At 35.0% G+C, this 15,961-nt stretch overlaps 1 protein-coding gene across 1 annotated transcript; it reads left to right on the top strand.

Annotated features, from left to right (window-relative positions):
- Window positions 1–7,642: 7,642 nt before the first annotated feature.
- LOC18428207 (uncharacterized) lies at window positions 7,643–15,494 on the top strand. Its single transcript, XM_006837246.4, has 5 exons — window positions 7,643–7,913; window positions 10,329–10,467; window positions 11,366–11,592; window positions 14,257–14,514; window positions 14,907–15,494. The coding sequence occupies exons 1-5, from the start codon at window positions 7,731–7,733 to the stop codon at window positions 15,216–15,218; spliced, it is 1,119 nt and encodes a 372-aa protein (XP_006837309.1). The 5' UTR covers window positions 7,643–7,730; the 3' UTR covers window positions 15,219–15,494.
- Window positions 15,495–15,961: the final 467 nt, after the last annotated feature.

Below are 15,961 nucleotides of genomic sequence, written 5' to 3' on the forward strand. Positions count from 1 at the left end.
TTGGTGCCAAAAATTATTGCGATGGCTTGAATATATATTTTACATTTGGTTATAAAATGTAAAGATTCAAATATAGTATAGATTGAGTAGATCTATAAATGCTTAAAAATCTTGAAATGGATCTTTTAAATAACATTTATAAAATTTGTTCACGATTTTTTAGACTTTTTTTTTTTTTGCCATACCTTTACATCTCAAAGTTGAGATGATCAATTCGAAAGTTTATAGTGTTAGATACGTTTGATATGTGAAGCGAAGTCTAGTTCCACAATATTATGAGATTTCCTATTTTGGCGGATGAGACTTACTTGATATTGTATTCCTTATTGTGTGGGATGTGAATCCAAAGTAATAAGGGATGAAGGAGATTCATGATTTGATAAAGAGTGGCACTTAATCTCAGAGAGATAAACTTCTTCACTCCAAAAAGATTGGAAGAGAGATGGGCACGTGATTCATTTGAGGATAATGATATCTTTCGTAAGGCCTATTAGATTTAGGAAATCTAGTTAAAGGACAAATGGAGATGAGAGGGCTATTGCGTGATGGACTCTTGGACTTTCTTCTTTATATAAGTTGTCTTTATAAAGAGAGAGACTTAGAAGAATTATGCAAGAGAAAATGGTTAGTTCTTTAGTCCTTTTGGGTGGGTATTACTGAGAGAGAAGGACATTGTTTTAGGGTTTCATAAAGAGAACTTGTAATCACTAGTATTCTCGGTGCTTGCATAGTATTTTTTTGATTAGTGGAAGAGAACTTTGCTGCCCCGTGGATGTAGGCAACTTGTTGAACCACATAAATCTTTGTGTTTCGGGTCTTTTATTCTTCTACACTATTTGTCTTTCTATTATTTTTGTCAAACTTTGGTTTTTTATCCTCAACAAATCATGGTTGTTTGAGATCCTTATTGGGCATAAGGTTAGATTGCAGATATTTGAAGATGATGAGAAGAAGTTCAACCCGATATAAAATTCCAAAATTTGATGGTTTAGATTTCTCAACCTGTAAATTAAATATGCATGCGGTGTTGGTGAAAGATGGTTGTGTAGTGGCTTTAAAATGCAAGAAAATATATCGGAAACGATGGATGATGAGGAATTTGATGAGAATGATGAATTGGCCAGGGAGGATATTTTCTTGATGCTTGAGTCCGTTTTATTCAATGTCTCATCAGAAACCACCGCGAAAGATTTATGGGACAGGCTGAAAAATACTTATGAAGGTATGTCTCTTCTTAATAAAATTTTCTTTGTCGAAAATTTTACAATCTCAAGATGAGTAATGGCGCATCTTTGCAAGGGCACTTAAATGAGTTTAATGCCTTGATTAGCAAGTTGATGTCGCTGGATGTAAAGATTGATGAAGAAGACAAAACAACTATTTTATTTTGTTCTATGCCAGAATCTTAGGATAGATTAATTATGAATCTCAGTAGTGTAAAATATCTCAATTTTGATTCCATTGTTTCAACATTTCTGACATATCAGTCTAGGCAAAAGTCTGGTCAGGATTCCTCTGGGAATGTATTTGTAGCATGGAGAAGATTAATTGAGAGAATGAACGGGTAGAGATAAGTCAAGATCCAAATCAAGATGGTGTAAGAAAGTTGATTGTTGGAGCTCTGGAAAGTTAGGCCACATAAGGAAAGATTGTAAGGCACAGAAAGGGAACCAGGAAGCCCCTATTTCTGGTACTAATGAGAAGCCTAGTTCATGTGGATCTCAAGGAAATCTAGTAGAATATGTTGACTTTTCTGAAGATGGGGAAGGTTTGTTTGTGGATAGAGATGGAGTTTTGCAATATTGGCTACTTGATTTAGGTGCATCATTTCACATAAATCTACATAGGGATTGGTTCCATAGGTACCAACCATATGATGGAGGTATTGCTTACATGGGAAATAATGACTCATGTAAAATAGTGAGAGTTGGAGATGTAAGAATTAAGATGTTCAATGGAGGCATATGCACCATTCCGGGTGTCAGACATGTTTATAGTTTCAGAAGAAGTCTCTTGTTATTGGAAAAATTTGATGAGCAAGATTTCAAGTTTATAGGTGAAAAAATATGTCATGAAGTGACATGCACGTTTGGGTCGTATGAGTGAGCGCGAACTCAATGCACTTCTCGATGAAAACCTTATCCCTGATTTAGAATATTTTAATTTAGATTTTTGTGAGTCATGCTTATTTGGAAAACATAACAAATTGTGATTTACTGTATCCACTGCTAAAAGTATGAATTTTTTGGAATTGATTCATTCGGACAAATGGGAATCACTTGTTGTTTTTATGGGGGGTGCTGCATATTTGTCACTTTTATTGATGATTTTTCAAGAAAAGTGTGAGTTTATGTGCTGAAAAAGAAATCAGGTGCCTTAAGTTATTTCCAAAAGTTTAAGGCCTTGGTAGAAAATAAAAAAGGCAAGAGCATCAAGTGTCTAAGAACTAATAATGGGGGAGAATTTTGTTTTGTTGAGTTTAATAATTTTCATAATGAGCATGGGATTGCTAAGCAGTTGACAGTTCTTGGAACCCCTCACCAAAATAGTGTTGCTGAGAAGATGAATCATATCATGATGGAATGTGCCAGGTGTATGTTGAGTGCTACCAAGTTAGAGCAATGTTTATGAGCAGAAGCTATCTGTACAGCTTGTTTCAGAATCAATAGGTCTCCAGTTTTGCTATCAACTACAAGACACCAGAAGATGTTTGGATAGATAAACCCATTGATTATTATTTTTTTCATGTTTTTGGTTGTGATGTATATTCTTTAATTCCAAAGGAGAAAAGAACTAAGTTTGATGAAAAATCCAAAAAGTGTATTTTTCTTGGCTATACTGATGGTATAAATGGGTACGGATTATGGGATCCTACTGACCACAAGGTTATAGTAAGCCGATATGACCAAAAACCTGAAATTGTCCAAGAGATTGAATAATTTTTAAGTGATCTTGAATTAAGAAGATCAGTAAACCTAAAAAGACTAATGTGAGGCTTAACAATTATGTCTTGTCCTATGCTTGCCTAACAGAGGACGGTGACCCCGTTTCTTTTCGTGAGGCATGTAAGGTTGGTGAAGCCGGTCAATGGAGAGCATCTATGGAAAGGCAATTGGTTGCAGGTAAGTCTTCAAGAAGAAGAAATGTCTTGATGTTATTATTGAAAGATACAGAGCTCGATTTGTTGTGAAAGGTTATGCTCAGAAATTCGTTATTCATTTTGACGAGATTTTTTCTCTTGTTGTACGCATGTCCACTATTAAAATTGTTTTGCTATGGCTGCTGTTTTTTAGTTAGAGTTGGAACTATTTGAAGTGAAAGCGGCATTTTTACATGGTGACTTAAAAGAGGAAATTTATTTAGCCCAACCTGAGGGTTTCATTGAGGAAGGTAAAGAGAATTTGGTTTGTAGGCTCAATAAATCATTGTACGAGTTGAAGCAGGCATTGAGGTGTTGGTACAAACGATTTGACTCTTTCATGTTAAGCTTGAATTTTTGTAGATGTAAAGCTGACCATTGTGCCTATTTTCATGGTTGTGGTGATGGAAGCTTTATTATCTTGTTGTTATATGTCGATGAAATGATTGTTGCAGAACCAAACAAGGAGAATATTGCAACACTTAAAGCTCAGATGGCTATGAAATTTTAGATGAAATAATTGGGAGTCGTTAACCGAATCCTTGGGATGAGTGTACTTAGAGATAGAAAGAACAAGAAAATCCGATTAACTCAGAAGAGTTATGTGTAGAGGGTTCTGCTGTGCTTTAATATGCAGAATGCCAAACCAATTAGTACCCCATTACCTATGCATATGAAGTTGTTTTCGAAAAAATGTCCTAACACCGAAGCAGAGAAGACGCAAATGTCTCGAGTAATGTATTCATTTGTAGTAGGGAGCCTCATGTTTGCTACGGTTAGCATCAGACATGACATAGCACAAGCAGTGGCAATTGTGAGCAGATATATGGCAAATTCTGGCCATGATCACTGGACCGCTATAACATAGATCATTCGGTATTTGAAGGGAACTTGGGATGCCGGTATTTGTTATAGTGAAATGGATTTGAATTCACTGGTTATGTCGATGCGAACATTGCAGGTGACTTGGATAAAAGAAGGTTTACTACCGGATATATTTTTTCTTTAAGAGGTAGTGGAGTTAGTTGGTTATCAAGGTTATAGTCTATGCTGGCATTGTCTTCTACAGAGGCTGAGTATATATTACTTACTCATGTAGCTAAACATGTTACTTGGTGAGTTCCGAGTTGTGCAATAAGGTATTCAGCTTCACTGTGATAACCAGAGTGCCTTGTTTCTAACAAGGAATCCAATATTCCATGATAGGACTAAACATATTGATGAGTATCACTTTATTTGTGATGTCGTTGAATACGAAAAAAAATTATTGTAAAAAATTCATATTGATGACAATCTAGCATATATATTGACTAAGCCCATTAAGAAGGGGAAGTTCACTTAGTGCATAACTTCTTCGAGGCTTGTGGTTACTTGATGATTTGGAACTGGTGTATAATAATTTTTTATGCAAATTAGTCCGAATAGAAACATGTGTTCAAGTGAGAGAATATTGGATACGTGAAGCCTATTTCCATAATATTAGTGAATCCAAGTAATAAGGGATGAGGAATAATCCTTCTTTGATAACGAGTGGCACGTGATCTCATAGAGAGATAAACTTCCTCACTCCAAAAAAATAGGAATGGGGATGAGAGGGCTATCACCTGATGGACATTTGGGCTTTCTTCTCTATATAAGTTGTCTTTTTACAGAGAGAAAACATTTGGAAGAATTATGCAAAAGAGAATGGTTAGTTCTTTAGTCTTTTTGGGTGGGTATTCTTGACAGAGAAAGACTCTATTTTAGAGCTTGGGAGAGAGAGAGATCTTGTAATCCCTTGTATTCTTCGTGCTTTTATGGTGTTTTTATGATTAGTGAAAGAGAACTTTGCTGTCCTGTGGACGTATGCAACTTACTAAACCACATAAATATTTGTGCTTTTATTTTTTTATTTTTTTATTTTTCTGCACTATTTTTCTTTCCCTTATTTTTATCAAACCTTGGTGTTTTATTCTCAACAAGAAGAACAAATTTATGGTGGATTTTTGAGGTCCATCTCTGTAATGTAACATCGATGCATTATATAAACATTTATATTCTAGGTGCTCGTCTCTATGTATCACTCATGGGTTAACAGGGGACAGAGAGTTAGAAACCCCTCAAGGCCATACAATTTATGTGCAAACCAGAGAGAGAGATGCTAGGACACGGTTTCTATGAGTCCATGTAGAAATGAGTCACCTCTTTAAAAATCTATTTTTGAGATGGATTTTTGGACTTAATATTTAAGGGCACATAATCTTTAACAAGGAGATCATGAATATGAAAAATAAATAAAATTTTAAAACTAGAAATAATAATTTTATTGAGAAAACATTTAGACCGTAAGTTTCAATTGTCTTTTCTAAAATATGAGGTCCAGCTCACATGAAGCAATTTTCTTATATGTTATTCTCATGCATTTTGACAAACATGATAGAGAGTGGAGAGAGAGAGTCCTTTGGGAATGAACCTGAAAGAGATCAAGCATTCTCCTTTTTTTTCTTAAGCAGCCTTCTAGATCTTATATTCTCAAAGAGAAATAAATATTTATAGAGATGGACATAAATGATTAGAACTAGAAAGGTATATGAAGAGAGCATTTACTTTTAATACAAGAACGTCACAGTCACTATTGTATAGTAAATTTCAAATCTAGTAGGTGTGGGAGTGTTATTGACTAGACTCAAAGTTTTAAAAATAACTCAATCTCAAACTCTATGACATACTCCCAATCTATTCATTTTTACATCCAATGGCCAGGAGAAATTGTGACTTATTTGCAACAAGGATAACTAGTGTCATATTATAAAATCCCGAATTGGTATTGTATGCTATAACCATTTTCATTCCGTACAAAGATGTCATAATCACTCTAAATTGTTAGATGTTAGATTATAAATCTTAGGATGTGTTTCAAAGATTGAAAATTTTCTTTTAAACTTTGAGCTTGATCAATAGTAGATCCCCAACTATTTGATTTTAGATGTAACAATCACTAGTAATTACAACTTCCTTGTACCAAAGATATATAACCTTATTTTATATTTTAGTTCAGAATTTAAGCCTACAACAATGTTTAATTAAAGGAAAGTATACAACAAGGCTATTTATTTTTTATTCAAGGAGGTCACAATTACTTATGTCTGTCAAATTTCAAATCGGGTAGTTGTAGGAGTGTCATTAACTAGACTCAAAATTTAAAAGAGAAATTCAAACTTTGTAATGCACCCCAAGTCTTCCAATGTGAAATCTAATAGATAATAGTAATTGTGACCTCCTTGTAATAAAGATAAATAACTCCTTATTGTATAATTACTTAGTTAAACTCTAGAGAGTTTTAGCTTTATAAGGTCATTAAAACTATTATGGCCATTCTTTAAAAAGAAAATGTTTATAGAAGGTTGACAACGTAAAATACAAAATTAAGGTGCACCTCAAAAATCCATCGAAAAAAGTTATTTGGACATTGGAAAATGATTTATTTGATCATTTCGACATCAAGATATATAAATATGAAAAAGTAAATTAAAGTCCAAAAAATAGTGCATCTTGCAACACATTACCTAGACCATCCATTTTCAAGATTTTCATGTGTTTATAGATGTGCTTAATTTGAACTATTTTCAGAACATGATTTTATAATCATAGATGAAAATAGAATCTCAAACCATTCTAAAAAGGAAAATTGTTTCATGCGGGCTGGACCACATGACTACATATGCGGTCCAAAAAGGGTAAAGCATCTATCTTAAAGATAGATGCAAGTAGGTGTTCCATCTAAAAACAATAGCAACTAATGGTCCAAATGTTTTTTTACTAAAATTATTATTACTAAATTTTAAATTTATTTATTTATTCATATTCATGATCTCCATTTCAACTATTACATGTCCTTAAAAATTAAGTTAAAAAATCCATTTCAAAAATAGATTTATTAAGAGGTCCACATTTCCACATATGCGGGCTTGGCAGCATAGAAAGATCCTTCTAAAAATTTTCAACATGAAACTTGTACCTTAAGATAGTTTGGAAGTTTACCTCATTGTGCAAACCAAAAACGCCATGTAATAATTTGATGGGATATAAGGAAAAAGTTTATATAGTACGAAGGCTCTAAACAATCAAATTAGAGCCCATCTCAAAAATTTCACTAGCAAAGGTTGTTTTGATGATCAAATATCTTCAAATTGGTCATCTCGACATCAAGATGCATGAAGATAAGAAAAAAATAGATTTCAAATTATGGAAGTAGGGCATCTTGTAGTGTATTTTTGGATTGACAATTTTTAATATTTTCAAGTTTTCATAGATACTCTCAATCTACGTTATTTCTAAAGCTTTAAAGTTTATAAGTAGAGATGGAAATATATTTTAAGACTATCACAAAGATTTTTAGCATTAAAAGTTTGAAACCACATTTCTTGACACTATTTGAAAGTGCGCTCTACTTTGATTGTTTACAGCCTCGGCTCTATACAAACCCCACCCGGGATATAAACCCTAGAAAGCTGGAACCCTTTCAAGGCCAAAACTGGAAACTCACTCTAAAAAGGAAGCTCCAGAGTCTAGACTGTAGTATTGCATTCATTCAACTTTTTGGTATGAAAGGATGATGTTGGGCATAAGGAAATTTTATCATTTTGAGAACCCAGTCACTTTTGGTGGTCGATTTAAGCCTGATTTGTTTCCAAAGACCCAGAAGTGTCCATCTCTCGTTAGAGCTTCTAGACAAGTGAAAGCATTTGCTACCATGGTTAAAGCCATTAGAATCCATGAGAATGGAGGACCTGAGGTGAGTCTTTTTTCTTTAATTTTTGCTGTTTGTTTGTGTTATTCAATTTGTAAATTTTTATTTGGGCACAGGAATTGTCGGTTCTATTGTGGCTTCTGTAGATGTATTCATATTGCTTGATTGAAAGTAGTTTGGAGTCTTTAGGCTGGTCTTTTATTTATTTATTGATGGGGATAATATTTTAGATTGATCTTCTGTGTTTCAGGTTGATGGTTTGTTGTAGTTTTGGTTTTTCATTGCTATTTCCCCTTTTTGGTTCATTTTCATCTTTTTCGAAAATGGGTTTTCTTTTCTCTACCTGAATTTCGTTTATGTAACTCATTTTACTATTATTTGCTTAATTTATCTTTTTGGGTTTTTTCTCTCTCTTACGAATTGATTATTTCTTGTAGTTATGGCCTATTCATTTTAAATATTGTAAACCCCTCTTGTTGTTTCACTTTTCTTTTTGTGATTTTTTTCTCTGTCTTTTTGTCCATTTTCCTTTTGAGGACTTTAACACTGAGTAACCCTAGAGCTGACGTTACTTCAATCCTGTGGAAAGAATTATAAAATTTCCATTAATTCATTTCTATGTTCTGATTTGTATTTCTATTATGCGGAAGTTTGAATTTTTCTCAAGTATAGAACTGAGAAATTTTGGATTTAGTTAGTTGGCTTGGTTTTTTCTAGTTTCTATTGGTAGTTTATGTATAATTGATCGGGATGATTCTCAAACTGGATCCCTTTTGTAGAGAAAGATGGATGCCACAACATCGGAACAATCCGCTTCTCAATTAAAAAGAAGAAAAACAACCAAGAAGAGGTGGAAGAAAACTAACATTCACTAAGAAAATATGAGGTACACAAGATTAACCTTATGTGCCCCAGATTAATCTTGAGGTACACAAAGTTAATCTTGACACCCAAGATTAAGCCCAGGGTACACAAAGGCATTACAATCTTGATACTCAAGATTAACCTTCAACATGTGACCTAATTTTCTCACCATATACCTCTCTTTAAATAGAGGTTTTTACAACCATATTTCCTACAATAACTACCTACTTGTAACTATAACTACTAACCACCTAGTAGTTTTACAACTTCCTACCACACAAACTTACAAGTGGAACCTTATTACATCACTCATGATAAAATAGCATAAAAATTAATATACTTTCTAGAAAATACACTTTCACAATTTTAACACTTGTATCTTGCTTCTCTTATAAAAAAAAACACGCTTTTATCGTTCTTTTGCTTGATATTAAGCTTTATTCGTCGTATGCTTGAACTAGTAAATATCAAGAACATGATTTGTTTAACTGTTCGAGATTTTATCGTTAGAATTTATCCTTTTTTTCCACTCTTCAGCCTTTATGGACTGCCATGGTGCCTTGAGCACTTATTAATATTTCTGCATATTCATTTATTAAATTAATAGTCATTTCCCAAAATTTAGGCTCAACCACAATGGAGTAGTGAGCTTCTTTGTTTAGGTTCCCCACTTTCCCCAGAGTAATCCAAACATTTCCTAGTGGCCAACGCAGCATTGAATGGCTTGGTTGTATCATATAAAGAACAAGGGATCACCATAGCAGGTTGCTCAGTTTATTTAGATGCCAATGCTGCTTGTGTGACAACCCGTCCTCCCAGCAAGGATTCTTGATCTCGTCATCTTTGTTTTTTTTCCTATTTATTGATCTCCTTCTAACTAAATTTTTGTTCATTTGCCATATTACCTTGATGAGTGCTTTTTTACAATTTTTTACATTCTTTTGAACACTAATACGATGTTATTTTAGCTGAAATACTCTTTAACATGTCATTAAACCCATAATATTGGATAATGTGGATAATTGGTGTGCCCTACCTGTACAGATTGTTAGTCAGTTATTTGAATGGTTTATCTAGGTTTAATTTGTTTAGGTAGGAATTATGGATTGCAGAACGCATCTTTGTTTTGAGAAAGTTATTAGTATAACCAGGAATCCATCTGCACCATAGTATGGTTATCTTATTTCTTTAAGGAATGATGGCATACAGTTCCTCATCCCCTTTTTCTGATTTTACATATGTTTTTGAAGTACTGGATGTAGGTGGGAGTTAGAATACCTCATTTTCAAGTAGGTGTGCATCATAGAGTTAAATAACTGGTCAACTACAAGCAAAAATACCTTGTTAGATTAGATGAATGATACTTTTCTTGTATTGATATTTTGTTTTTCTCTCACCTTTTGGTTTGACAAAATGAAGCTCTGGTTAATGATGGGGGCCTTGTTTCCAACTAGGAGTTTATTTTTTAAAGTTTAACCTCAATTTTTGCTCTGCCTTGAATCAGTTTTTGAAATCTTATTTTTTGTTTTACTTATAAAATGGCCAATCCATTGAGAAAGAACTATTTCAATGTTAATATTGTTCATATGATTGCAGGTCCTTAAATGGGAAGATGTGGAAATAGGGGAGCCTAAGGAAGGTGAGATTCGTGTTAAAAACAAAGCTATTGGGTTGAACTTCATTGACATCTATTACCGCAAGGGAATTTACAAGACGGACTTGCCTTTTGTTCCAGGTACTTCTATAGTTCTATTGCTAGGGTAACCCATTGAGAAAAAGAGGAAACTATTTTTCCGTTAAGATTGATTATGTCAATTGTTTTGTAGATTGTACAACATTCTTCCGACTTTTTAGACTGTTTTTTTTCCTTATATTGCTAATTCTCATTCCAATCTTCTTATTCTGCTCAAGTTTAAATTTATTTTGCTCACATAGATCTGCTCAATCAATGCACTTTATCACAAAGTACATCCTTGTAATAAAGAACAATAGCATGCATATTCCTGTTCTCGTCTGTCTAGTAGGTCATGATAAACTGAAACAATATGCAAGAGGTGTAATTTGTTGTTTATTTGGTTTTGGGTCGCATGCAGTTGTTTTGATAAACATGGTTATGCTAACAACTTTATTACACCAATCAAGTACCACTTAAAACGTGATTCCCATATATACTTCACAAACATCTCCCACACACACGTGTATGCACTTACACACGGATTGGTGCAGTGCCTCTAGATGGCACATTGTCATCCTTTTAACAATTGTAGGGGGTCGCATTACCCACCTTGGTTGTGATATGCGCACAGGGACATTAAATGCTTGCAACAGCTACCATAGACTATTGTCTTGTACCAACAATATGTAGTTTATCTCTTACTATTTACATAGTGCGTGCTGAGTCAAAATTGTTTGTTGAAAGGCATAATGTTTCGCTGTGTCTAAAAATCTTAATCAGGTCTAAAAACCTCCAACACATAGAGTATTGTATCATAACCCGTACATATTGTATTCTATATAGAAGGTATCGTAGTGTTTCCCATAAAAATATGATGTATTTGGTTTTCTGAAATGCACTCTCTCTCTCTCTCTCAAAAGCAAAATATGCCATAGGTTTTCATGGTGTTTGTTGGCAGGTTTGGAGGCTGCTGGAGTGGTAACAGCTGTGGGTCCCGGATTAACAGGTCGGCAAGTAGGGGACTTGGTTGCATATGGTGCTGGTCCATTGGGTGCCTATGCTGAAGAGCAAATCCTGCCTGCAAGTATTGTGGTGCCCATTCCACCTTCTATTGATCCTATGGTTGCAGCTGCTGTTATGATCAAGGGTATGACTGCTCAGGTCCTTGTTCAGAAATGCTTTAAGGTTAGTTCCAACATCTATATCACTTTGGGAAAGTTTATTGTGATCTGTGATTATAATAACAGTATGTTCGCGAGGGTCATTGTGAATCAAGAGATGTACAGTTGGATTAGTGACATGCTTGGTGGTATCCACTCTCCTTCCATCACCATCCGAGCTATTGATGGGATGGTGATGACCCTTTGACTGTGCAGTGACATGATCATATGGATCACCATAGGATTCAAACTTGGGATTTAATGTTGCAGTCTTCAACACCTTAACCAGAAACGCCGCAGCCCGAATCTTAAATCATAGCATGTATTCCCAGGGCTATGTTACATGGTACTCCAAGGCTATATCCACATCCGTTCCTTCCGTTAAATAGTTGCTGACTAATTGTAGTGGGTCCACATGGATTTTTACCTTGCTATGGCTGGTCTCGAACTTTCATCAGCAGGGTTGGATTGGGGATTGCTGGCGGACTTTCCCATTTAGATATGCTTATGATTGGCTTACAAATTTGGAAAATTTATAGAAGAACCGGAAAACATTTGTGGTATCACGGTATGCTCCATATATTCCCCAAATTTACACGGAGGTCCTTCTTTGTCGCCTTTTGTTGTTTCCAATGTTGCCCCCGATCTGATGTTTGCAACATCAGACCGATTTTATGTCATCTTTTTAAATTTTTTCAAAGTGTATGGCTTTCTGATAGCCTGGGGGTCAATTTGGGGTCGGTCCGATGTTCCAAACATTGAACTGCCCTAAAATTGGGATGTTCAATGACCCAAACATCGGATAGACCCATTGTAGGTCTCTTTCCCTGGTTTGTGTTGGTCCAATGGTTTACACATCAGACCACAACATTGCCGTTATTGTTCGTTTGATAGCAAACATCGACTGCCCTTTTTGCTCTTTTTTTTTTGGTCAAAGTAGTCGGTACGATGTTTCGAACATTGGATTGGCATTTTCCTTTGGTTTACGTGTGGTCTAATGTTTCAGTCTTTTTTTTTTTACGAGGGGGTTTTACATTCATGGCCATGGATGGATGGATGAGAGTGGTGGGCAGCATGCATACCCACATCATGCATGATGACATCAGTCACCACTTCCCTTTGTCTTTTACTTGGTTTCTTCCACTCTCTATATAAGCTCTCTCTCAAGCATGAGGGTCTTTCTCTAAAAAAAAGAAGGAAAAAGCTGGTCTGATGTTTGATGTTTGAAACAGTGATTGGCTTAAAAAAAAAGAAAATGTAATCTGATGTTTCAAACATTGGTCAAACATTGGACCACTACTAAATGGAATAATAAGAATAATTTTCTAGTTCGAAGTTTGAAACATTGCGACCAACCCAAAACAAGGGAAGAGACCTGCAATGGGCTTTTTGATCTTTGGATATCGAACAACCCAACTTTAAGGCAGTCAATGTTTGAAATATCAAACTGATCCTAAATTGATCCCCAAGCTATTGGGTAGCCTTACAATTCAAAAAAATAAAATAAAAATATGGCTTGATGTTTGCAACATTGGATTGGGGCAAAATTAGAAAAATAGAAAAAGGTGACAAAGTAGCACCTTTTCGTAATTTTGGGGAAATATAGAGCATCCTGTAATGCTACAAATGTTTTCTGTCTTTCTAATTACGAATGAAGGATTGTACCCCTGCATCATATAGGAATTGTACTTAGGGGAATTAACAAAAAAATTCCAGTTTATTTTTGAAATTTAAAAATAATCTCATATATTTTATATACAGAAAAAGATTGTATAAGGTTGCAACCTTAAAATGTAGAATTAAGGTGCACTTAAAGAATCGATCACAAAAGGTTGTTTTAGAGTTGGAACTCCATCTTGACGTTGAGATGTATGAATATAAAAAAACACAAAAATTTCGAGTCCTAAAAATAGTGTATCCTGCAATGCAATATATTATATGGATCGTGCATTTTCAAGATTTTTATGTGTTTATAGATCTGTTTGATTTGAACCATTTTTGGAGTCTAAAATTTTACAATTAGAGATGAAAATGGACTCCGAGGCTACCCTAAGAATTTTTTACACTAGAATTACATTTTATGATAAAATTTGGTAGTGCACATCACTTTGATTGTTTCAGGTTGCAATCTTATGCAAACCACACCTTTTGTATTTTACTCTTAAATCCCGCTTTTTTATATTGAATAGTATGCTTCAATTTTATTATTATTTCGTTATATCCAATTAAGATCAAATGTTGGGCATCCATATTTACCAACATGACGTACTTGTAAATTTTTAAAAAAATATGATTAAATAAAATAAAAATAACCAAAATACCCCTACAAATTTCAAAAGTTTAGGGGTATATTATTTTTTATTTTTGAAATATGTTATGATATACCAATGTGAGATGGTGAGAACTATTGATTCCCCGAATTTGAACTTGATTTGATGTATAGAAAAGAAATTAAAGTAAAATACACTACTTACTCTCCAAAAATGGAACAAAACATAAAATATGCAGGGCTATTTTAAATTTTGATAATAAAATCAGATTCTTTTCATAAATTTCCCTTGTATTTACTGAGTGCTGACAATTTATGGGCCTATAAGCAGTCAACTATAATGCAATTAATTGCAGTTTCTAGTAGATGTGGTGGGAATTGTTCTCTCTCTCATGTTTGTCTAAAAACATAAAATCACAGGTGGAAAAGGGACATACGGTTCTTGTTCACGCAGCAGCTGGGGGATGTGGATCTCTATTGTGTCAGTATGCCAATGCTCTTGGTGCCACTGTTATTGGGACTGTATCGACTGAAGAGAAGGCTGCCCAAGCCTCTGAAGATGGATGCCATTACCCCATAATCTACACAAAGGAAGACTTTGTTTCTGCAGTGAAGAAGATAACTAATGGTGAAGGAGTCCATGTGGTTTATGATTCAGTTGGAAAAGACACCTTCGAGGTAAAATTTTAGGGCTCAAGTTCCACTTATCCTTGCTTAAGTGATGTAGACCTGTGTTTTAAGTTCTGACGAATGTCCAATGTTAATCTCAAACTCCCTCTCTCTCTCTCTCTCTTCTGTTTGTCTGTGCATTCACATTTTCTGAAATCTTTTGCTTATTGCATCCAACTCCTGTGACAAAAAAAAAGAAAGTGCACATATGGCACTGTATTAACCAGGACTTTTGGTGCTAGTGTTGCTGCAACTGTGTATCATCTCAGTCTCGTTTTCTTTAAAGCTTATCTTTTAAATTTGTATATCCTGTTTTTTATTCTACTTGCTCGGTACGTAATGTATTGAGCTCATAATATTGACCTCTCTCTCTCTCTCTCTCTCTCTCTCTCTGCCATCAGGGTTCAATCGAGTGCTTGAAGTATCGTGGTTACATGGTGAACTATGGCCAGTCATCTGGCTTCCCGGACCCAGTCCATCTACCAACTCTTGCCAAGAAGTCTCTCTTTCTCACAAGGCCCATGCTCCCGCACTATACGCAGACTCGTGATGAGCTGCTCAAAACAGCCAGTCAGCTCTTCACTAACATTGCGTCAGGGACTCTAAAGGTGCGAATAACCCGCACTTACCCACTCTCACAGGCTGCCCAAGCTCATACTGATCTTGAATCGAGAAAAACCACCGGGTCTGTTGTGTTGATTCCTGACGCCTAATAAATGTCTCATTATGTTTGCAAGTCATCCATGTGTGTGGTAGCGAGGGAATTACGGGAAGCATGAATGGGGAGAGGTTGCAGATTCAATGTGAGCTGAGGGGTTATGCGAAATTGGCCTTTCTCTGTGCTCTATTTGCATCATCTTTTGTAGCAAACCAGGAAAGGCAACCATGCTCAAAAATGTTTTGCAATAGGAGTGACGGGCTTCTTTGTGCATGCTAAGAAACTTTACAATATTGTGATTTGCTTAGATTACTGAACTTTCTGACCTAAATATTTCCCCTTTCCATTGGATAGTACTTTTGGTTGCATTTCCATTTGGTAATAACTATCCTCCTTGAAGTTGGTAGCCCCACCTCCCCACCTCTCCTGAGTTTATATTTTTAAGTAATTTCAAAGTAATGAGGGGATTTTATATTTAGAAAATGGTTGATCATCTCGACTTGAACATTATGGTAGTGAAAAAAATTAAGATTTCAAGCTCTAAAAATGATGTATATTGTAACAAATTATCTAGACTGTCCATTTTTCTTTAAAAATAAGTATTCCAAGATATCTACTATGGGTGGAGAGTCAAAAGATTGCTATTTCAGCGTGTATGCCTCCAAGAAACCACACAAGGTCCACCCCAATGAAACTCGTCTTTAAAAGAACGGTCCACCTGTGCTTATCTTCTGAACCTTTGAAACCTTTGTGTGTTATTGGTTAACTTGGAAACATATTTAATAAGGAGATTCTTGT

The sequence above is a fragment of the Amborella trichopoda genome, chromosome 13 (assembly GCF_054954075.1).
Source record: "Amborella trichopoda isolate Santa Cruz 75 chromosome 13, AtrichopodaSantaCruz75HAP2 v2.0, whole genome shotgun sequence".
Lineage (NCBI taxonomy): Eukaryota > Viridiplantae > Streptophyta > Magnoliopsida > Amborellales > Amborellaceae > Amborella > Amborella trichopoda.